The sequence below is a fragment of the Trichechus manatus genome, unplaced genomic scaffold (genome assembly GCF_000243295.1).
Source record: "Trichechus manatus latirostris isolate Lorelei unplaced genomic scaffold, TriManLat1.0 scaffold00030, whole genome shotgun sequence".
NCBI classification, from domain to species: Eukaryota; Metazoa; Chordata; class Mammalia; order Sirenia; family Trichechidae; genus Trichechus; species Trichechus manatus.
Window position 1 is genome coordinate 8,757,079 of NW_004443966.1, and position 23,984 is coordinate 8,781,062.

The 23,984-nt window shown below is 47.0% G+C and overlaps 1 protein-coding gene across 11 annotated transcripts in view; it reads left to right on the forward strand.

The window, feature by feature from the left end:
* The window catches only part of TPM1 (tropomyosin 1), a 29,221-nt gene extending 6,466 nt beyond the window's left edge, over window positions 1-22,755 (forward strand). For 3 of the 11 annotated variants that reach the window (XM_004374633.1, XM_023729695.1, XM_004374628.2), the window contains exons 3-9: window positions 7,829-7,962; window positions 9,990-10,107; window positions 11,314-11,384; window positions 11,640-11,715; window positions 12,689-12,751; window positions 13,244-13,313; window positions 21,905-22,755. In XM_004374633.1, the coding sequence (XP_004374690.1) occupies window positions 7,829-7,962; window positions 9,990-10,107; window positions 11,314-11,384; window positions 11,640-11,715; window positions 12,689-12,751; window positions 13,244-13,313; window positions 21,905-21,987 (615 nt within the window). In that variant the 3' untranslated portion in view covers window positions 21,988-22,755. Of the gene's footprint in view, window positions 1-6; window positions 159-4,052; window positions 4,212-4,603; window positions 4,667-7,828; window positions 7,963-9,989; window positions 10,108-11,313; window positions 11,385-11,639; window positions 11,716-12,154; window positions 12,231-12,688; window positions 12,752-13,243; window positions 13,314-14,681; window positions 15,899-20,667; window positions 21,497-21,904 lie in introns of those variants that run through there. The other 8 variants (XM_004374630.1, XM_004374627.2, XM_023729694.1 and 5 more) reach the window with 7 other exon arrangements.
* Window positions 22,756-23,984: the final 1,229 nt, after the last annotated feature.

Here is a 23,984-nt window from a genome sequence, read left to right on the forward strand (position 1 = left end):
CAGCCCGCCCGCCGCCGGTCCGCACCATGGCGGGGAGCAGCTCGCTGGAGGCCGTGCGGAGGAAGATCCGGGGCCTGCAGGAGCAGGCGGACGCCGCGGAGGAGCGCGCGGGCAGCTTGCAGCGCGAGCTGGACCACGAAAGGAAGCTGAGGGAGACCGTAAGGGACCCGCCCCACCCACTCGGAGGCGCCCCGCAGGGCCCTCCGGGAGCCCCCCTGCCCCCGCCTCCACGCCGCCGAGGCGCACCTGGCGCACCTGGGCCGGCGGGCGTCGGGCTCTGGGGGGAGGGGCCCTGCCCACTCTCCTGTGCCCTTCGTTTCTGTCTCGCTGGTCTGGAGGAAAAGCTCCGAGGGGTGGTGTTGAGAAGGTTCTGGAAGCAGCACCGTCCCAGGAAAGGGCCCTTTTTCTAGGGTGCTGGCGTTCCGCCTCGGCTCTGGGGTCCCCCGGGAGGTGCACTTTGCGCTGCTGGCATTATTTTCTGTGAGCGTGGGAAGCAAGGAGGTCCCTCCTTTTGGAAATCCTTTCCTCTGGGAAAGAGCGCTGGTAGGTCGTCTGTGAGGACCTGCTGGAGTTTGGGGCCTGGGGATGCTGAACCGCCATCCCCGTTGACCCTATGGTTTCCTGGGAGCCTGTTTCTTTGTGGTGTTGGAGACATGGACAGAGCCACGTTGTGATGGAAGAACTGTATAGCATGCAGCTCTCTTACCTTTCCCTTTCTTAACCTTACTCCCTCCCAAGTTCTCTTACACAGATGCATACCGGTATTCCTTTGTTACTGAGTCTTGAAAAAAAAGTTGGATAAGAGTCAACAATCATTGAATGTATTCTTTTACCAGCTTCTCTCTCCCCCTTGTTGAACGAAGTACCTGGCTTCCTTCAATTCTCCTAAGGCAAATGTATCAGGAACAGGCTTTCAGAGGCGGTTTAGGTATTTGGTATTTGTTTATTTTGAGTATGTGTGTTTTAAATCAGGATGCTCAAACACCTTGGGAATTTTATGACAATTGATAATATGATATCCAGCTGTGCTTAATACACGGGGCTATTCTGGGTTGAGTAAATTGTTCTGTTTAAATAATGTTTGTAATGGCAATAGGGCTGGCCACAGAAACGGAAGACCTGTGTTGCCTGAAATGCACAGAAGCAAATGGGTCCTCTTAAGAGGAAGGCCTGACTAGAAGAAGTTTCAGACACACTGCAGACAGGAATGAGGAAATCGATAGGCAGGAGATAATTTTCCTCATTTGCTTTAGAGGAGAAGTCAACCAAGATCTCACGGCTGTCTCTGAACTTGGCTGGGTGAAAAATTAATTCTGACTGACTAGCAGCTGCCCTTGAACCATGAGAACTAATAGAACATGATGGATAAGAATAAGAACTCTGGACCCTGGCTGCTAAAGTTTAAATCCTGGTTCCACTGCTTACTGGCTGTGAGACCTTGGGCAGGTTACTTAACCTCTCTGTGCTTCTGTCCCCTAACTTTAAAATGTGGGTAGTAATAGTGCGTGTTACTGTCTGAGGTTGAGAGGAGTTAGTGTGTGTAAAGAGGTTACCGCGGTACCTGGCACAGCAGTCAGTGATGTAAGTGATTGCAGTTACTAAAACTTCATGGCTCTTGGCACCACTAATTCCTTCGTCTTAAAATATTCCATTTAGATGCTTTTATTCAGTAAGCCTTCTTTTTGGAACTTGAATGGAGAGAGGAAGTGGGCAGACTGGAAAGAGTGTTTGGTGGGTTGAAGTGATGTTAGTGGTGGAAGTTGGAAAACTGCCCCCACCCTGTGAGGAAGGGGATGTGTGACCCTACACAAACCCAAAACCAAACCCATTGCCATCGAGTCGATTCCAACTCATAGCGAACCTACGGGATACAGCAGAACTGCCCCGTAGGGTTTCCGAGGAGTGGCTGGTAGATTCAAACCGCCAGCCTTTTGGTTAGCAGCCCTAGCTCGTAACCACTACATCACCAGGGTTTCTGACCCTCCGCAGGAGAGCCTTGTATTGCCTCCTGCCATGGTGATCGATGTTAGGCGCAGAAGATGCATGTATGAGATGCACGTTTTTACTTCTGTACTCACCTGCTATTCTGTGCATCATTTTTATGACCTTGCTGTGCCTGTGCCAGTTAGCTAAAGACAATGCTTTCATTCTTCGCAAAGCTTTACAGTTAAAAGTGGTTTAAATAGTTTCTTTTTTTAAAGTAACTTTTGAAAGCAGTCTATTTGAATGATTGAATGCAGAACTCTGTAATGCAGCAATTTAGGACTGGGTCGTGCCACTGAAGAGAGAATTCCACCTTGAGGGTTTTTCCTGACTTCTGAAACTGGAACTTCAGGGTGGCTAATTTAAGGTTACTTCTTGGTAGTTGTCGGACTTCAGCTTGGGCTGTGAGTTAAGCTAGCAGGAAGAGTCTCTTGGCAGCCGTGATAAAACTTCAGTGACAAACTTATGAGCCACTGCAAAAAAATAGTTGACTGTAGAATTGGCCTTAAGTTCAGATCCTCAACTGTTCAGACGGGCTGTAGTTAATAGGCATAATAAGCCAGCACTTACCTTCAGAAGAGCACCCATCCCTTACTTCCTCCTGGTTTGTTTTTCCAAGGTGTGTGGGCCCTTCAAAGGATTGGAATGAGGCTGCTTTACATGGCATAATGGTTGATTCTAGGTCTTGTGACCCACTAGGGTTATGTTTGTTTTTTGTCATTATTTATTAAAAAAAAAAAAAAAAAAATAGCAAGAAGGAACCAATCCTCCTTCCTGGGTTGGTCCTTAGGACTCGATTCCTGCTCATAGCGACCCTATAGGAGAGTGTAGAACTGCCCCATTGGGTTTCCTGTACGGGAGCAGATGGCCAGGTCTTTTCTCCTATGGAGCCTTTGGTAGGTTCCAACCACCAACCTTTCGGTTAGCAGCTGAGTGCTTAACCATCGCGCCACCAAGGCTCCTTCCTTTCTGGGTAGTTCCCAGCAAACAAGGAGAGTTAAAGTTGCAGCCAGCAGGATTGTAACGGATAACTTTATTAAATCATGGGAAATAAACACTTTGCAAAACTCCCCAGCCCTTTCCCTTTTTCGGAGGTGGTCGGTGTTTCTGGGCCTGGGGAGCGGAGTGCGTTCATGCTTGCGTTGGCACTGCCAGGCCAGCTGTAACCGGAATGTATACTCTCAGTCCCCACTTCTATATGTAGGCAAGGCAGAGGCACTACAATGCCCGCTTCATGTCTGTTTTCCCTCATTGTACAAATATGCCTCATAAATTACAGGCTGTGGCAGAGATAGCGGAGGTTGTGTTTATCTGTTATCCATGAGAGTGCCCCTTAATGTCATCAGTAGTTTTTTTCCCCTGTCCTTACCATATAAGGACAGAAGTCTAGCTTGGCCATAGTCACTTGGTCTTACACAGCAAGTTGGGCGAAACCCTCTCAGAACCACAGTTTGCGAGCAATAAAAAGGCCCGGCCTTTGATCGTTCCCTGCTGCACTCGCTGCCGGGCAAGGCTTGGGAAACATATTCGAGAGGATTGATTTTTAGGATATCCTATTATTCTCCCACCAGTATTTCTTCTTCGTAGTCCTAACTGGAATACTTTTTTTTTAAGTAAAAGTCATTGCTATTTTAAATTTGTTTGTATTGGCTGAAACATCTGGCTTTCATAAAAACGTAGGCCTTGTGAGATTTTTTTTTCCAGACCTGATTTGGAGTAGTATTTTGTTGTCGGGGCAGACAGCCTGCTGGTGTTCTCTGTCTATGTAGCCAGTGGCGTGTTGGGGGCGGCAGGAGTGGCGTGCAGGGACAGCAGAGGTGAGCGTTAACAAGACCTGCAGGAGGACCTCGGTAGCCGTTACTATACAGCAGTCACTTTTCTGGGCAGCTCATTACATGGTGGGACACAATAGCAGTTTTGAACTAAAAGAAACGAGCCCCCCAAATGGAAAGACTTAGCTGGCGTATCAACACATGGGCCGTTGTTAGAGGAAAGCTAACCCAGTCCATGAGGGGTGATTTACGTGCCTGGAAATAATTTGCATCTGGGGTCTTGATCCTCCCGTTGGTGTTTATATCTGCTTTCAGATAACAGGGGGTCATGTGGCTGTGAGCTTTTACTGACAGAGACTACTTAAGATGGCCCAGGTGCGTGATGCAGGAACTTCAGGATATAGCTAAATAAGCCTCGGAACTTAGAGAAAACATGGGAAACAGAAGCTGGTGAAGGTAAGAGAAGTGGGCCTTTTGAACACCGAGCATGATAAATCAGGAAAAAGAAAATAAAAAAGGTAAAAGTAAGAGAAAGAAATATCCTTAATTAAATTACGGCATTAAACATACTGTGAATTCTAGGGAACCATTCAGTTGAGATTAGACCAGTGTGATAGGGCCTGAGGAAACTGAGTCCAGGGTTTTTCCAGGGGAAGCTTCCTTAGAAAGAGATGTCCCAGACACCACTCTCAAGACCCAATTTTAACCTACAAGCACCTGTGCCCACCTGCTCTGCTACCTCCGGGGCGGCGGGCATTGACAAATGCTCAGTGTCCTTGCGTGAGCTCCCTGTTACCTGTTCATGTTATTTTATGGAGTGTCCCATTTTATACCCTGCCTTATTTCAGGAAGCATGGAGATGACTCGTGTAATGGATGGCATTCGATACTGTGGCCATTCTCCTGGACCCGGTGAGGCTCTGTCCCTAAGGCCTTTCCTTCAGTTGGAGGCTGGGGGAAGGGACGGTAATAGAGAACCCTCCCACTCTGACATCAGAAGAGAGAAAGTCCAGGGGTGAGAACCACCAGAGGCTTCTGTGATGTTCTAGAAGAAGTGAGGAGAGCCAGCACACTGGAGCCAAAACCCTTGGATTGTCTTCCTCTCTCCCACTGACGGGCTGTGTGACTGAGCGGACTTCAGTACTCTAGGCCCAAGACCCCTCCCTCTTCTTGTTAAGGACGAGCTAGATAACTGGTTCCCACAGGATTTGCCAGCTTCTTGGGGTGGGGGGTGGGGGGAGCGAGTTGCTTATTTATAGTGCAGATTCCAGCCCTCCCCACAGACCTCCTGAATCAGAACCTCCAGGGATGCGGCCTGGGCATTTGTATTTTTAATAAACATCTCCTAGTTGATTCTGGGAGCCCTGACGGCAAAGTGGTTAAGAGCTACAGCTGCCAACCAAAAGGTCAGCAGTTCAAATCTACCAGCCGCTCCATGGAAACCCTGTTGGGCAGTTCTGCTCTGTCCTATAGGGTTGCTGTGAGTCGAAATCGACTCTACGGCAATGGGTTTTGGGAGTGGAGTTGATTTGGATACCCAGCCGGTGGTAGGAACTGCTGATGTGAATGGTGACTGGGGACCCTTCCCATTCTGAGGACCTGGAGTGGCTCCCCAGCAAGGCCAGCTACCCCCAGTCTGCTCTCTGTGTGTGCCAGCCCTGCTTTGTGCCACAAATTGGCTCCTAGACGCACATCTCCATTTGGAATCAGTGCTCGGGTGCTGTGTACGAGGCCCTGCCAGCTGGTGCTCCTGTGGGACATAGCCCCTAAGGTCACGAAGTCTGAGCTTCTGCAACATGCATCTGTGGGAGAGGGTTGGGGACATTTATAAAACAGCGCTCTGCTGAGCACGGAGTCGAGCTGAAGGAAGGAAGGGTTAGAGTGCAGTGCAATGAAAGACAGATGGGTATTGGGGGGAGGCTTTTCAGGTAGGAGGAGCCCCTGAGCAGAGGCAAGAACAAAATGGGGTGCTGTCTCCTTACTCTCGGTGCCCTGAAGGTAGGTAGGAAGGTAGACCAGACTTTCATCTAAAGGGTTATTTCTCTGAGGCGTCAACAGTCTTCTCTCTGTGAGTACAAAGTCCTCAAGGTTTGCGCCCATATCTAAAGAACAGGGAACTGAGAACTTGGTGGCTACAGAAATGTTTCAGAAATGTTGTTGACCTTTCTTGACTGACCACAGCACCTGTAACAAGGATATTTGCCTTCATATCTTAAAGAAAATACTTTTGAGTGCTTGACCTAGACACTGTACAGAGTTTTGGTGTTTTTTGGTGGGAGTGCGGCTTATTTTTCTTCTGCTTATAAAGGATAAGAATTTTACTGGAAATGGAAAATAATGGAAAGTAACAAAATCTGACCCCAAATCCTACCCTTAATGTCTATGTCCTTCCACTTTTTTTAAAGAGAGCTAATGATTTTTAAAGATCGTTTGCCTGCACTTAAATTTGTTCTGCCTGTGGCCTTCGCCCCTCCTCACAAACAAACCGACAGGCAAAAACGGTTATCTGCCAGCCCAACCTGGCTCAGCCCAGTCACTAGCTGTGCGCTGATAATGATTTACTTTGTGGGGGGACACAGTTGTAAATTCTCCTCAGATTCATTTTATTTCACCATTTCCTCCTGGGCTCTCCCCCATGGAGCAATTACTACATAGTTACTTTTTGTCGAGATTAAAGTGTATTTAAATGCTCTTATAGAGTCCCTCACTGCAGTTGGAGATGCCCTCATCCCTTCTCTTCCCCAGATAAAACTGGCATTCAGAATGTTCCAAACCTGAATGTGCAGAGCTGAATGTTCCTCTGATTCAAGGACACAGTCACATAATCGCAGCCTCTCCCTAACTTCACGTGCACTTCAAACAGTGTGTGTTGAGTCCATGAGCCAAGAAAGTTGCTTTTGTGTAAATTAGGTTGGTTTTACTCACTTTGTTCAGTAGACACGTACTGAGCCTGTATTCTGTGCAGGGAACTGTGATTCCTTGTACTTAGGAAGCTTACAGTTGAGTTGAGAAGACGGAAGTGTATATAGAGAATGAGCGTGGGTCCCTAAGTGTGTATTGTAATGTTTAGAAAGCTCCCAAGTGTCCTGAAAACCTCACTGCCCCTGGATAAACATGGATGCAAAGTGGATGAGGATGAGGAAATGGTCGCTGATTACTGAATTCCATCTTCCCACTTCTGTGCATAATATTTAGAAGGCCTCCGGTCCAAGTTTGTATAGTGGACTGTCACACCCTCACAAGTGTTTGAGGCTCAGGGAAACAGATGTTTACAGCGGTAGGTAATCACTGCGTCCCCAAGAAAGAAACATCCTATTTCAGAGTTAGATGCCAAATGAAAAGTTGTATCTGTGTCGCTTTTCTGCTTAGGAGCTTGATATTCTTCTTGTAGCAACCTTGACTTGTAAGAAATTACATTGAACTTACGTCAAAAACCCTTGGGAGATTTGTCTTGGCCCTGTTCTCGTGTGACCAGTTATTCTAAAAGAGGAACTCGGGGCGAAGAATGGGGAAAGTTTGGTAGATTTTGTTGTCTCTCTGTGGTGTCTGTTTGAGAACCAGTGGATTTTAAAATGTCTCAGTTCGTTTGTAAGGCTCTTTTGAGAAAGCGGCCAGGACAAGGGAAAATGAGACCCCTAAGTCGGATTGGTGGCTGTGCTGCTCTTGTCTATATGGCTGAGCCCTGGGTGAGTCTTGTGCTGTCTGTCTACACCCCAGGCCAGCACAAGTGAGGTGGCTGTAATTGAAGCTGTCCTTCAGCAGGTAGAGTCAGGGTGTTGAAATCTAGAAGAAAGGAGCCAAGTGAGAGCATTTGCTAACTAGCGTGGTCCATCTGCCCGATGAGAATTGTGTCTGTGGGTTTGTCGATACACGCGTATGGACGTGCGCTCTATAAGTCACCGTGTGAGTGTCTGAAAACTCCGAGGTTGATGAGGGCCTGCGGTGCACTTAGAGCTAGCTCATGCCAAGGCCCAGGCTGCTGTCTGAAGTCCTGCGCTGCGGTCTCAGCCGCTTCCTGAAGGCACCACCCTCACTTTCTCTCCAACTCTGAAATGGCTTTCACTCTCTGCCTAGGCTGAAGCCGATGTAGCATCTCTGAACAGACGCATCCAGCTGGTTGAGGAAGAGTTGGATCGTGCGCAGGAGCGTCTGGCCACGGCTTTGCAGAAGCTGGAGGAGGCCGAGAAGGCAGCGGACGAGAGTGAGAGGTGAGGACGCGCCGTCCGGCCTGTCTCTCAGCTCAGGCCTTTCTTCCCGGTGGAGCAGGAGGGCTTCTCTGACTTCCGGGGTCTGAGAATTTCACGGTCCTTTGGTGGAATCATTTCCTCAGTTGATTCCAGGTATGGACGTTGTTGGTTTTGCTTGTTTAACATTAGTGGAACATCTACTGTGTGCAAAGCACTTTTTTAAGCCCCAAGGTTATGAAGAAAAGAAAGATCCTGTTCTACCCTCACAGAGCTCACCATCCAGTGAGGGAGATGACGTGTAAACAGAAAATTCCAGGGGTGCACATTGGTTTTCTCAATTCTGCTGACCACAGAGCAATTCTGCATTAAAAAAAATTATATATACGTATGTACATACATGTAGGCCTAGATAAATGAGTTATGGGCCGCCAGTTGTTGAATAACCTAACAAATAGGTAGAAGAAAAAGCACAGATGAAGCAGAAATAACGATTTGCAAAAGCAAATTGTTTGGGACTTAATGCAGGTAAGACACGCACACACATGCACACACACACAAATACTGTCAGGTACTTGTGTCTTCTGAGCCCACCCCCACTGTAACCTGGCTCTACCGGAATTATTGCTGCACGATTGAGCTTCGTGATGGTAAAGGGAGCCCACGGTTTAGACAGACCAGCACAACGTCTTGCATTCTAGAAGGCATTTTCTCTTATACTCAGCTGTTCACGTGAACGAGATTGCCATATTGCACAGAAACGTTCCAAGAAAGGCTCCATGAGACCAGAGAGGGGACTGCTGCTTGAGGGATGACACAGAATTCAGAACCCTGAACTTGTCTCTGCCTGTGCCGGGACCAGAGCAGGCACACGCAGTTGACCGTTCTGTGCATTTCTTCATCTGTTCCCACGTATACCGTTCAGGCCTTAGGGTTAAAGGAGCTATTTAGCTAAAGTGTTCAGCTCACCATTCACTGCTGCTCGTTGTTTCTTCTCTAACCCAGAGTTTTGGGATTCTTTAAGATGACTGGTCATTTCTTACAGCAACAGTGCTTTTATGGCTGACTCCTTCCTGAAATACACTTGTTAGCAAACCTTAAAGGCAGACTGTTAGTGTTACATTTTTGGAGTAAAAAGGAATTTAGAAATCATTTAGGCCAAATCCCTGGTTTGGCAAGCGAGAAACCAGGGCTCAGAGACTGAAGTGGCTTGCCCAAAGTCTCCCAGCTAGTTTGTAGCCCAGCCAAGACTAGAACTCAGGTCTCCTAGAATATATTCTAGTGCTTCATCAAAAAATCGTGGTTTACTTATCTTACTGCCGACTTACACTTTGGTAAATGAGTCCCATTTTAACATTACTTGTTATTCCACAAATCTTATTACAGGTCACTTAACATTTTCTAGAGCGTAACACCAATGCAGGAGGACCCTAATATACACGTCAGCTTAGAAGATGCTAACAGTCCTGTCTCCCAACACCTGTATTATCAAGGATTCCATTAAGGGCAAAACACAGTTGCTTATCTAAAGTATCAGGTTGAGCTATATGAAACTGCCATTTGTACAGATCTGAAATGGTCAGATGTCAGCAGTTTCATATGGTTCGATCTCATATTTTTGTGGCTGAAGGAAAAGAGGGACATGAAGACAGATTGGCTTTTGTTCTAGTTTTAGTCCATTTTCAAGCTGAAGCTCCCCACCAGGAAGGGGAAGAAATCACTGTATTTGTTTAGCAAGCAGAGTGTGCTGGCTTTTCCTGTATCCATGCCTCCCAGATTCGGATGGGGTGCTAACGTGCTACCCTTCATTTTGGGATTAGATGCATCAGTACCCAAACTGAGATGTCATTCACAATGAACAGAGGGAAGTGTGTGTCTTTTTTCTGCCCCTAGCTCCGGAAAGTCTTGCTTCATGATTTGGAAAATAAAAGTAGCTCTGTGCTCTATCTTGGTCTGCCGTCCCTCGGAACCTCGCATACCACAGTGATGCAGCGTGAGTTTGGGGAGTTCAGCTCTAAATCATGGGTTTTCCCACTTGCCCTTCTTTTCAGAGGCATGAAAGTCATTGAGAGTCGAGCCCAAAAAGATGAGGAAAAAATGGAAATTCAGGAGATCCAACTTAAAGAGGCCAAGCACATCGCTGAGGATGCCGACCGCAAGTACGAAGAGGTTAGTTTCTGGGTCCCAGCGCCTCACAGATGCCCCAGCAGTGGCCTTGAGGCGGCCAGGGAGCAGCATGCACTGCGAGAAGCGATCTGCTTCCATGGAAGGAATGGGTGGCTGTGAGAAGCAGGGTTCCTTTGCCTCCAGGAAGCAGTTTTTATTTGATCCTGCTAGGGGATCCCAGAGTTGAATGAAGCCAGTCTGTAGCACTGGGAAAGACCAAAGCTTTTTCCCCCCCCCAAAGAGGCAGGACAAACAACCTTTCGCCAGGAGATGGGGGAGGTGGGACCCTGGTGTCTGGTGGAAGGATCTTCTCGCCCTGTCACCGTGCAGTGGCTCTTCCTGTGTGATTCAGCGAGCAACGGTCCCGTTCATGCCGTTCTTGGGTAGATTCAAGGAGACCATTTTCTGTCTGTCCTTCTCTCCTTCAAGGGTGGTAGAATACCATCATGAACACAGGTTGACAGGTGGATCAGCTCCTGGTCTTGTCACCATCAAAACAACCTCCTGTGGGATCAGAGCCAATGTGACTGTTAAGGCTTTGGTTATTCCTTTATTGTATCAAGTCATGGCTACCCTGGAGGCATCGACCCTCCATTGTCATCATCATTAACTCCACATTGCAGTATTCCCCCTCATTTTGAACTGCTTCAGAGGGTCACTTCTTTTCTTAGGTTCTTCCTTCCACGGAACACAAATTTGACTCCATTTGTCACCTCACCCACTTATACCAGCTGTGTTTGCTCTGTCAGCGTTCTTCACCTCCTCCACAGAAAGGAGGCTGAGGAACAGATCTCTAAGTTGATGGAGCTTTTCTTAGGATTATTTTCAGCAGCTTCTCAGTTGTGCCCACCTTATCCGCTTCAAGTGCACCGTGTCTCATGCGGCTGTTTTGGAGATGGTGGGTTTCCTATCTCTCCCTCCGTCCACGCTTTGGTCTGGCTGCTATGGAATTACAGACTTAACCTGGGTCAGTCGGACTTAAAATCGAGACTGCCCAGTCATGACTGACCATTCCGGCTCTTTAGGAGTGGAAGCCTCTGCTTTCCTTTCTGCTGGCAACTCCTAATGGGGCATTGCCTTCTCCAGTCTACGGGAAAGAGAGTCCTCTTCAAGAACCCACAGGGGCTACGGACTCGGTCCGCACCTTTCACCACCACTCCCAAAGCTTACAAGCCCCATGGCGTGTGTCTTGTGTTTGTCCTGCTGCAGGTGGCCCGTAAGCTGGTCATCATTGAGAGTGACCTGGAGCGCGCAGAGGAGAGGGCTGAGCTCTCGGAAGGGTAAGTTGCCAGCATCAGGAGGCTGCGTGTGGGCAGCTGCAAAGCAGTGACTAAACAGCATGACCGTCTGGCAGCTGCACATGTACCGGTTTCAGCTCCGGGCTCCTCCTGTGCTCATTTGACTCGGATGAGCCACGAGATGGAACACAGAGGACTTGTGTGGGGTGTCTGTATGTGAATGTGTGCATCACTGCATGCCTGACCTGCACACTGATTTTGTGAATGGCCTTGTGCATTTCCTGTGTCCACTAACAGCCAAGTTCGACAGCTGGAAGAACAATTAAGAATAATGGATCAGACCTTGAAAGCATTAATGGCTGCAGAGGATAAGGTACTGATGGCTCGTGTGGTTTTCAGGTTTAACTGCAACCCTGGCGTCTCTCAGCTTCCAATGTCTGCTAGTCCGTATAACGACCGTGCCTCCACTGCGCCCTCTGCTGTCGTACATCCTGCCTGAAGAGCTTTCTTTTGGTCCTTTATGCTCCTTTGTTTTTTCCTTCACAAAAGCTCTCTGGTGCAGCCGTAAAAGAAGCCAAATTATCACACTTCAGAGTTGTTGGATTCCGTCACCCGGCCTTTCTGCTGTTGCACGGCTGGGGGACAGGGTCCGTGCGACATTGAGCACGTTATAATACCTGGTGATTTGGCTACTTGAAGGCAGCCGTTCGTCTCTAGGACTCGGTTTTCATTTTTTCCCACCCTTCTCCTTTTTCTCTCCTCCTCCCTTGGGCCTGTCTCCCATCCTTTCTGCCTCTGATCGAAAACATTAGCAAATGTGCCGAGCTTGAAGAAGAATTGAAAACTGTGACCAACAATCTGAAGTCGCTGGAGGCCCAGGCCGAGAAGGTAGGCCAGGAGCATGGTGTGGGGACAAAAGGCATCTTTTAAAAGCTGCTCAGAAGGCTGCTTTTTCTCTTCTAAGGCCTTGCTGATGAGAGCAACAGTCCAGGAGGCATTTTGGTAAATGGCAACCTTTTGAGGTGATTTCCTGATGGTCGTTAGATAACGGATTCTTTTTTTTCTCTTTTTAAACAGAGAATGTGTTTTATGTTGGGTATGTGAGTCGTCTGCAACAATTTAATTTCGACCAAATGCCAAATGGATACGTTACCTTGTTCCTCTCCCGTGTAAAACAATAGACAAGAAAACAGAGAACGTATTATAGCCACTTAATATCGGAGGTTTCTTCACCTCCTAAGCGGCCTTGAACATCTGTTGGCTGGGCTGGCGCTTTCTCTGTATGAGAAGACATGAGTATAGAGTGAGCGGCGGCCTGACATCTGGAATGCTTTTTCTAATTACAGTACTCGCAGAAGGAAGACAAGTATGAGGAAGAGATCAAGGTCCTTTCTGACAAGCTGAAGGAGGTAATATGAGAGTGTTTTGGAGACGAAGTCAGCTGCGTTTCAAATGAGTTTGTTTTGATGGAGATGGTCAGAGCTTCTTGTTTTAAAGTTGAGCTGATCCAAGTCAAGACTCTTCAAAGCTTGGCTTAGAGTTAGTGTTGCACGCCAGCTGCCATCTGTCACAGTCCCCTTTGATAGGCGCTGTGCTTGGTTTTCATTCTCTAATTTTCCCTAATACTTGTAAAGCAATCAAAAAGCAAAACAGTTAATTTTCAGTTGATTCTGACTCATGGTGACCCCATGTGTGTCAGAGTAGAATTGTGCTCCATAGGGTTTTCAGTGACTGATTTTTCAGAAGTAGATTGCAGGTCTTTCTTCCAAGGTGCCTCTGGGTGGACTTGAACCTCCAACCTTTCAGTTAGCAGCCAAGTGCCCAGGGACTCTCCCTATACTTGTGGATACTGGGCATTTAAAACGTCCCAATTTTGACTCAAATAAATGAAATCGTTACAGGCTGAGACTCGGGCCGAGTTTGCAGAGAGGTCAGTAACTAAGCTGGAGAAAAGCATTGATGACTTAGAAGGTAAGATCTTAAGTTTTGTTTTTAGTTTAATCCATATGGTTGAATATCGATCGACCTGACAAAATGATTTGGTACTCCAAGTGCACCTCCGATGATGTGCTTCTTCGCTCTTGCACATTCCTCCTGCCTGTCCTCTGGGGTTTTCTCGCTGTGGCTCTCAACCTCTTGGACCCAAGTCCTCTGCTCACCAGGTGACAGTCAGCCACCAGATGGGGCAGATGCCATCCAGCTTTACTTCCTGCTCTGCAGAAGTGTGGCAGGCTCGTCTTCATTGTGAGCAAGGTGGTTGTAGGCGAGAGGGACTCGTCTTTAGTGATCTCTCCCGGTTGTCAGAATGGTGTGGACTTGTTTTTAGACACACTCCATCTTATTCCATGTATCAAGTCTGAGTCATTATCTTAGCAAAATGCTCTGTGTCCTGAAGGGAGGAGATGGTCAGTAGGGCATCGTGTTTTGAGATTATGCTTACACATTTCACGCCGAAGACATTTCGGTTTTATTTTGGCAACACCCACTCTGCCTCACAGAAATCGTAAATGTTGAGCTCTGGGGCTTGTAAAGGGTCCCTGTGAAAAAGAAAAAATACGTATAACATACACACCGTAGGCAGAAGGGGCTAGAGAATGGACTGGTGCAAACAGATAATCAAAATAGCAGAGAAGAGAGAATGACAAATGTTTGCAGAACAGTCTGCCAAAACAGCGAAATATGAAACCTTCGTCACTGCGAAAAGCAAAAAGCAGGCGTGCTACAGCGACACCATGAAAAGCGTGGTTTTTATGCCTCCTTGAACCAGTGACGGGCAGCTTGGGCGAGACGAGCACAAGGAGTAGTTTAAGTGAAAGTAAGAAATGGATTCGCAGAGGGCTAGTTCGTTCAGGGAGTCCGCGGTTTGAAGGTAGAGCCAGATAAGGATTACAGATTACAAATTGTTCTTCCGAAGTACTGCGCTTGGAGGTACTTTGCCACTGTTTATAGCTGCAGGTGGCTGACGACTCTGGTGTGATTAAAAGACAGCTCTATAAAAGAGAGATGTTCCATCACCTGGCTAGGAGGCAGCCTTCTGCGGTTTTGTTTCGGGTTTACCATGGCTCACTGATACGCCTACCATGTTTGTTATGATTTTCATATTGAGTCTTTCTTATTTTATTTTCTAATGGGTTTTGTTCTTTTCTTTTTGTTTCGATTTATTTTAAAAACAAAACGCACGCCTCCTGCATTGGCCACCTGCTGCGGCACCAATTCCTTCATGCATTGCCCTTTTCTTGCTGCTGTGTCGGGATGGTATCCGTGCCACCCTCACTCACCCTCCATCTGTCCGTCACTCTCCATGTCCTTGCACCTCTGCCTCCCACTTCCTGGCCATAGACGAGCTGTACGCTCAGAAACTGAAGTACAAAGCCATCAGCGAGGAGCTGGACCACGCTCTCAACGATATGACTTCCATGTAAATGTTTATCCGCCCTGCCCGCTCACACCGTGCCCGCATGCTCACACGAGAAACTCAGCCACTGCTGCCCCTCTGCCTCCATAGTCTCCGTCTGTACCCCTGTCTGTCCTCCTCTCATCATCCTAACATAGTCAGGGCCGTTCACATCCTACTCGTGTGAAGACCAAGTAGATTAAACCTGCCTGTACAGGTCATTTTCCTTTCAGAGTCTGTTGATTTTATAACCTCTGAGCGAGATTGTTCCCGCCCAGCAATGAACTGGAATATGAATGACCTTGAGCACTGTCCTTTTTAGGAAATTAAACTAGGCTCAAATAAAATTAGAAGGTGGCACATCTGTGTAGGAATTTCCCAAGAAATATCAAAACTGGTTTCCTGAGGTTCATTAAATATAATGTGATCATTTTCGTAAAAGAAAGAAAAATTTACGGAAACCGTAAAGGGTCAGGCTACTGAGGACCTGCGCAAAAGGCAGTAGGAATGAGCCAACACAGCCTGAAGTTTAGTGCTGTAAAAGACCTCTTCCTTCCTTCTAAGAATTCTAGAGAGAAATGAACCCTCTCCTGGGTAACCAAACCTTTAATTTTCTGTGTTCGTGTAATAGAAATTAAGATGCCCACATAAACACTCACGACAACCCAGGTCAAAGAAACGGGAAATAAAACACAGAGTATACAGACCGATCAATTTTGGAGTTAATGGTCCAGGTTTTACTACTGTGGGGCAGTAGGATTTGGAGTAGATGTTTTCATTTTCATACACACCTAACTTACATATTACTAACCAAATGGAAGCCTTGAGCTTATTCTGCCTCTTTAAATTCTAACCTGGAATGTTCCCTAGAGGGTTAGTCCTTCTCACACTATCTCGCTGAACTCCACTGAAGCCGGAAATTCCTTGTCCAGGCCCACCTGTCATCCCTCTAGCCCTGCAGAAAAATGGCAGCTTGGCAAGTGTGGTATGTGCCTGCTGCTTTGGAGCTTGCAGGGGCTCCAGCCTTAAAAAGAAAAGTCCCCTCGGAGACATGGCTGTCACCACAGAAACTATCCACCTTCTCTTACCTCGTTTGTAAATGAGGGGTGGGTCAGATCACCTGTCTCCAAGGCCTTTCCCAGTGCTAAAGAAGAGCCCATTCTATGAGAAAACCCTGCGCAGCTAGTATGATGAAATATTCTGAAAAGTGGGCTTAGCTTAAAATGTGTTTTTAAATTCTGCTCATCGGTCATCTTAGAATGGACCTGGACCCAAAGGGGCTGTGAGGGCCTCCAGTGCGGACGTGGTGGGCGAGGCTAGCCACCTGCCCCCGGGTGCAGACGCTGGTGGTGTTTGCATGCGTGCTCCTCACCTGGGTTTCAAGCACTGCCCTCCTGTGTGCTTTTCATTTCTCTTTCCGTTGTGCCACTGTTTTCTTTTTCTCCCACCTTTTATCTTCTTTCAGATAAGTTTCTTTGCTTCACTTCTCCCGAGACTCCTTCATCAAGCTGGCTGCTCCGCCTCTCTGAGCTCTGCAGTTTTTCTCTTCTCCAGCTGACCCTGGCCCTTTCTCTTAGCGTCCTGCCTTAGGGCCGGGCGCGCACTGTGCCGTCCGTTGTACAGACGCTCTTCATTCAGTGTAAAATAAACACCGTGGAAGCTGTTTCTGTTTGCTCTTCTTTTTACTTCTTATTTATTGACATTTTAGTTTCAACACTGAATAAAGCCGTAAATCTGCTTCACGCCTGGAAAGGGTTCATTTTTGGCGGCTGCTTTTTCTCCCCCCCTTCTCATTGTGAAGACTGTCAAGAGTGCAAAATCAGGAGTTTCTAAAGCAGTCCTTCCTCGTGAAACTTACAAGAAATAGCTATGCCCCAGCCCCCTCTCAGAGTTCTGGTCTCCAAGGTCAGAGTGAGCCCAGGCATCAGTGTTTTGGGGGTCACGTGGTTCTGGTATGCAGGCCGGGCTGAGAACTACTGCAGGGGACCTCGCTTATTGGGCTCAGAAGACTGACTTGAGCAGGGTCTTCCCTGTGCCAGAGGTTTCGTTTGGGGTGTGGGGGCCCCTCTGTGTTGATAGTTAGATGACCCTGTTTGGGCATCAGAGAATGTGACTAACTCATGAGAGACTCGTGACGCCTGGCTTCAGAGCCACCCCATGTTGTCAGGGACTTAGGTACTGAGAAAAGTGGGAAAGAACTTTGATGCAGACAGTTGAACTCCTGAGCATCCTTTTACAGCACAAAGAAGAGTTAAAGTTTTTTAAAAGTATACTCATTATTCAGCCACCTTCACTTTGATGGTGATGGTGAAATCTTAGGTTTTCTGGATATGATACCTGTGCTCAAGAGCATCATGTAGTCTTTGGGAGGGATTGTACAGACGTAACGTTTACTAGGCGTTTTCTTCATTTGTGGAAAATGTTCAAGCATAGCCATTAAAGTTGATTCTGATTGTTCTGTTTTTCCTAAAAAGTAGTTGGTTGAAATTGTTCCGAATAGCTTATTTTGTTTGGGCTTAACCTATTTCACTTCACAAGCAGCAATGAAGTGATTGTTTTCTTTTCTTTCCAAAGCACACATTGCAAAATTAGAACGTGAAAATAACGTGACTCCTGTTTCTTCATTCCTAACATTTCTCTGCCCTCGACAGTCTGCCTGTATTTCTCCTGTTTTAAATGTGGGTCATCTTTATTTGTTTTGTGTGTAGTTTGTGTTAATCCAAGAGGGCTGGTGTACCAGTACACTCAAATCAATTTGGACAAACTCTGAAAATAGTGTCAACCACTCTGCAAAGACTTCAGAGCAGAGAGAAAATATTTTTCATACAAGAGCTGTGAATTAAAGTATTTTAGTAGCGAGGTAGTAGATTTTTCAAAATCTAGGATCTGGACAGAGCCTCCCTTGAGAGGATAAGGATTCCTGTACTGCCACGCTTCTCTGGTGCCAGCTTCTGACCGTGACCCCTGCCTTGTTCTTTTTTAAATTCAGAGTAGTAGCAGTGTGCCCTTCTCTGAGTAATCCTGCATCCTGCCGTAGACAAAACAAGTCAGAAAGTTCTGCTGAGCACACGTTCAGATAATTCTAGAGGCACACTTGTTTTGTGGAAACCCTTCCTGAGACTTTCACATGTTCTGTAAGTCCGCTGGACCAGGAGAAATGGGAAACTAATGGATTGGGAAGGCAGGCCTGGGGCAGCCCAGGAACGTGTGGGCAGACAAGAGGATAAACTAGCAGGTTGAGTTTACCAAGAAATTACTGTAGCCCAGGCTTCTAGTTCACAGGGCCAGGCTGTAGCTGCAGCTGCCGCAGGAGCCTCAGTTGGACCAAACCAAAAGCATTGCTGAGTCTGAGCACTAGGGGCCCAGAGATCTGGGGGATGGAAGAGGAGGGGATAATGCTTCCAAATGCATAAACACACCTGATCTCGGCCGCCCAGGCAGATCATCTCCATGGCAACTGAAGCAGAGCAGGTCCAAAGCAGGCTGTGATAGGGACAGCTGTCATTTAAGCTGAATTCATACAGACCCTCTAGATTCTCTAGGGTTTCTTCAGAGTTCTTCCATTTCATCTTGGCCAAACATGGCCCAGCAAACTGAGACAGCCTGCCAGCCCCTCTGTAGCTCCCAGCAGTGTGTGAGTGTAGTAGTGGGGTTTACATTTTACAGCCCCAAAGTATGTGACATATGGAGGACACTGTGGAAGGTGGTGGGAAGGTGGTAGAGATGAGCCCAGAATGGTCTTTGCCTTCCATGAGCTGACCATCTTGTGGGAAGATAGATGAGGGAAGCCAGTCTGAACTAAGAGACAGTGTTCAAGTATAGCCAACAAGGAAGAGAGTAATTCTGACCGGGAACTTCTGGAGGAGGTGACTTTTGAGCAGAGTTTTGAATATTCAGAAAATTTGGATGAGCAAAGACGACAAGGCAAAGGATCTTCCAGGCTAGAAAGCATAATGAACATAGATGGCGTCTCTCTCATATCCCATCATTGATGGAAGAAAGTTAAAATGAGAATGGCCCAACTTCCCAGTAGTCCTGGGGACGAGGGACTAGACATTTTCCCCAGGAATAGGATTGCCAGCTTCTAAAGATCATTACGTAGAATTTCCGGGCGCAGGTCATCACCATGGACCCTAACATGTTTCAAAGCAATCATGCCTCCTCCAGCTTTTCATGGTTGGTACCTGGTTCTTGCAATTTTTTGGGTGTCAATTGTAGTATCGTATAAAGACTGATTCTTGCTGTGGTTGGCTTACTTGCCATGTAAGCAGATTCCATGTTAATAAATACAGTTTGTATTGCACCAGTCTCCCTGCAAATGTTGCAGATTTTGCCCATTTTATACGCATCCATCTAGTAAGTAAACATGAGTGTCATCCTCCTTTAAAAAAAAAAAGAAGAAAGGTAAAGTCTAACTCGGTCTTGAGTGGCGATACATACGGCTTTGCGGCTTGAGTCGGGTAACACACGCTGTGTGTCCTAGCTGGATGAGCGTTCAGAATTTGCACCTGTATCACAGTGACTGGGGGGAAGGCCAAGGAGCTTAGTTCTGCTACTTCCTCCTTTCGAAAGAAGGCCCATGCTTTCCACTTCCCAGGTGGTTTGCTGTAACCAGGGAGACTTTTCTGAGACCACGGGACGGGGTTCAGGATGCCTGGCAGCCCTTCATACGCCAGCTGTTGTTGACAAGTCTTTTTTCCCTGTGATCCCAGATTCGAGTCTCACTCCGTTGGTGGCACTTTTTGTTTTTGTTTGGTTTTTTCAGTTAACAGGGTGATTGACCACAGCTCAAGGTTGAGTCAAGATCCTGCCTTTTATGCTTTTTAGCTGTTAAAAAATTTTTTTGAAACCAGCATCTCGTAGTCATCTGCCAGATTTTGCCCTGCACCTCGCTGGTGTGCCTGTACTTAATAGGGGCTTCTGCAGAAATCTAAACATCAAAAGCAGAGCTGTCTGCATATGTCATCATTCCAGAAATGCAAGCACACAATTTCCTCTGCAAACAGGGCCTGTTGCCGTGATGCAGAGCCCATGATTTGACATCATTTTTAACGAACACAGCATCTCTTAGGGAAATCAAAGAAGCCAGTTGCTTCCAAACTTACCTGAAATGCCATCATTATTTTCCAGTAATCACTTTTATGAGTAATTCAGTCTTGCCAGGAGCAGGCCAGCTTCACGTGTAGAACCCACTAATGGCCATTTCACTTCCTGACTCATTTTTAAAATTTTCCCTGATACTTAGATTCTGTTGAAGCAGGGCTTCGTTCCTTGTTGAAGTGTAGATTCTGATTCAGTGTATCTGAGATGGAAATGTGCATTCTCAGCAGGGGGTCGAACTGGAATGAACCGGTTCGAAGCCCTGTATTGCAGTGACTTCAGCATTTCACGACATTTAATTCAGCATGAGTAGCCCCCTCTTGGTGCTCTCTGAAGGAAAGCCTGCCCCTGTGAATGGAGATAAAAGGGGCTCTGGGAAGAGGTAGGCAGAAACGGAGGGTTGGACCCTCTCAGTAAGATCTCCACTGAGTCCTAGTCAGAAGGGGACGGACCTGCAGGCTCGCCCCCAGCTCTTGCCTCAGGTCCCGAGACTGGCCAGAAACTGCATTCGGCTCACTCCACAAAGTGGTTCTCTGGTGGGGTACGAGAACATTCACTGTCTCCTTCTCGTACCCTATTGCTCCTTTTTTTTCCCCTCCCCACCGAGAGGGAAAACACCGACCCTTCCTAAGTCCACTAGGCCTTTTACCGTTCATCCTCCCTGGACATGGGACAGATGGCCGTGGGGTAGGGGTAAACTGCTCGTCAGTGACTGGCAGCTGTGCGGCCTGAGGAATCTGTGCTCTGTCTGTTGACTCCTTCTCACGACTCTGGCTAACCTCTGTCCTTCTGCCTCTTCTTTTCTGCTAACCTGCTTGCTGACCTGTGCAGACCAGCTCTACCAGCAACTTGAGCAAAACCGCCGTCTAACTAACGAACTAAAGCTGGCCCTGAATGAGGACTAAGCTTAAGGGTGAATGAACTTGGGCTGAGTGCTAGGAATGGCACCCGTGGGCAGGACATCTAAGATCGCCATCCCTTCAACTCAGAGGGCAGAAAACAGTGGCTTTCTGCAGCAACGTAAACGAAAGGAATCGGCCAAAAGGCTGGCCTTGCCTGCATATTCCCCTTTACCCCTGGAATACTTAAGTTCTCTCGAATCCCAAAACAGCTTTATGCTAAAATGCATATATTATGTATGCAGTTACATATTTAGAGCAATCAGTTCAGCACTTCACTTTGCAAAAGCAGGCCCTCTTGTTTGAACTGATACGTAATGAGGACTATAAAAAACGTATTCCGTTTCCCAGAGAACCATGAGTCCTGCTTTGAGTTCAGAAGGCCACAGCTGAGGGAGTGTATATATGTGTGTTCATCTTCCATATTGATATCTTCTCAATATCTGGTAAACTGTCTGAAACGTGATTAAATATACCTATGCTTGGGCAAATAGCTTTTGAAAACTGGAGCTCATGTCAGAAGTCCTGGTTGTCTGAAAGGTATGCATTGTTCAGTCTAACGATGTTGGAATCTGGTTGAAATGTCATGCTGATGATACATAGAACACTCTAAGAATATTAAGAGAATGTCCTAATGAAATGTGCATGAAACGTGTTCATAACCAATTTTTTTTTGAATGAGCAACAAATAAATCATTTGAAAAGTGGTCAGAAACCCTCGTCCCATCACCCTTGTTTTCTGTGGCGCTGTGTTCCAGCACAACGCCCAGGACCTGAAACTGCCTGTAACTCAGCTGTGTGCTGTCATTAACGTGCCCCGTGTGCATAACGGTGCTGTGAGCTGTATCTCCCTGCCACCTCTCCCCGTTCCCACGGCACCCAGGCAGTGAGCCCGCACCGAGTGCCGCCTGCATTTCTTCGCAGAACGCCTGCTCACGAGGGTGCACCTGACCGCTCTGTGAGAGCCTGCTGTGCCCGTGGTTTCCTTTGGGTCAGAGGCATCTGCCCCCGTCCTGGGTCCTTGTCTGGAAATGAGTCATGTCCTATGAGCATGCCCAGCCCCATTGTACCATCCTGTGTTGTGATTGCCGTTTGCCTGCCTAAATGTATAGACCACCATTGTGTCCAAGCGCAGCTATTCATGACGGAATTTTCTAATCCCACCACAGAGAAAGTGGCTCATGCCAAAGAAGAAAACCTTAGTATGCATCAGATGCTGGATCAGACTTTACTGGAGTTAAACAACATGTGAAAACCTCCTTAGCTGCGACCACATTCTTTCGTTTTTGTTTCTGTTGTTCTTTGTTTCGTTTTGTTTTCAAAGCACCTGCTTGCCATGAAACCCCGTCAATGCATTTTTACCTGCCTTTACCACTGTCACAGAAACATCCGCCATACCAGCTACGTCGGGGGGGGGGCGACACACAGCAGAAGGCAAGCCCACGTCAGGGCGCCCATGATTTAAACGTGCCATTTCCCGGGTTGACGTTGCCACACTGTGCAAAGAGTTGAGCAACACGGTATGCTTAGTCAGTCTAGGAGTCCTCACTGAAGCAGAAAGACTTCCACTCAAAGTGCCAACGGTATGGTCAGCAAGAAGGTTAACGTTGGAAACAGGGCTGCTGGATCGGTGCTACTTTAAACAAAAGGTCCCCCGATGGCCTTTTGTTCAATAGTGTGCAATTTAGAAGTCTGTCCAACACTAATTTATTTTGCCTTGAGCTTTACTGCGAGATGAGACTGTGGATCCTTATGCCCGAATTCACCAAAGCCAAGGGTTTATAAGCCAAGCGGCTCTTAAGAGTCCCGTTTCTTTCTCATTGGCACACGTGCAGCTCGTGACCAAGTGTAGGCTAGCATTCCATGTGGATTTCCACTGCAGTGCTCCATGTTCAAGTGAAAGATTAAGGCACTACATACAGTTGGTGAAGAAAAAGAAAACCTTTCTCCAAGAGTTATAACTATATGTAAACAGTGTATAATGATATGGAATAAAATGCACATTGTAGGACATTTTCTACATTTGGTGGTCCTGTCATTTGTATGGTTTTGTTTTGTGAACTTGAATTGTGCGATTGACCTCCCTTCTCCCACGAATGGCTTCTTAAAACAGAACATCCCACAGTCCAGGAGAAAACTGGGTTTCAAGTGTTATCCCCCAGAAGCCCTAAAGGTGGCACCACATTGGCCTGTTAATTTAAAGTTATAACGATGCGGGAAAGACCCTTTCCCAAAGTCGTTTTTCATGTTATTGGTATATATCTACACGTACGTATATGCCTTTTACAGTGTCTCTTAGGAACCCTAGTAGCACAAAGGTTAAGCTCTCAGCTGCTAACCAAAAGGTTGGTGGTTCGAACCCACCCAGTGACTCCGCGGGAGAAAGGCCTGGCGCTCCGCTTCCGTAAAAATTACAGCTAGAAAGCCCTATGGGGCTGTTCTACTCTGTTACACGGGGCCACTATGAGTCAAAAATTGGCTGGACAACACCTAACAACAATCCGGTGGTTTTACTGGATTTGGGATTTTTCCTCAAATTTTAGCTAAGTCTTTAGCAGAAGCATACACACACATCAACAAATTGTGAGTTAATACACCAAATCTGCTGCTGCCTCCCCCCCCCCCAACCGGCAATGTGATTCTACTTAAAAGCCTTCCTTTAAAGGGTCTTTGTGATTTTTCTGCTTTCTAACTCGTATGGATTCTAAATTCCAACACATCTTCATTTTTTCACACTTGGAAACTAAAAATATCATAGGCCATTTCCCTTGCTCTTGAAAACTCTGTGAACAAAAATAGATTACAAACAGTACTAGTGGTTGGCTTAACTTGTTCTGGGGGGAGAAAAATGGATGTTCTCACAAAAAGCCAACACAGTCAAATGGGAACAAACAAATGAGAACTCCAGTGTTTTCATTCAAAAGTATTAAATTCCTCTGTAACTCTTCTTCTGTACCCTGTGATCATATATTTCTTCTCAGCGGATGAAACAGAAGCCTGTGGGCCTGTCTTCCAGAGTCCACTTGTAAAAAGCTATCCCCTTGCTCAAGCAAATAAATACTCTGAATGAATCTCCCACATCTTCAGCACTCTTAGGCTCACCCCTGTTGGTCCTCAGCTAGGGGAGAAAACGCCTCGGCGTCACTCGGGTTGTGGAAGCCTTTCCTAAACCAAGCTTTCACTCTTGGAGCCACCCCTGGCTTCACATCATAGCCCTGCCATTTACTAGCTGTCTAACCTTGGAAAAGT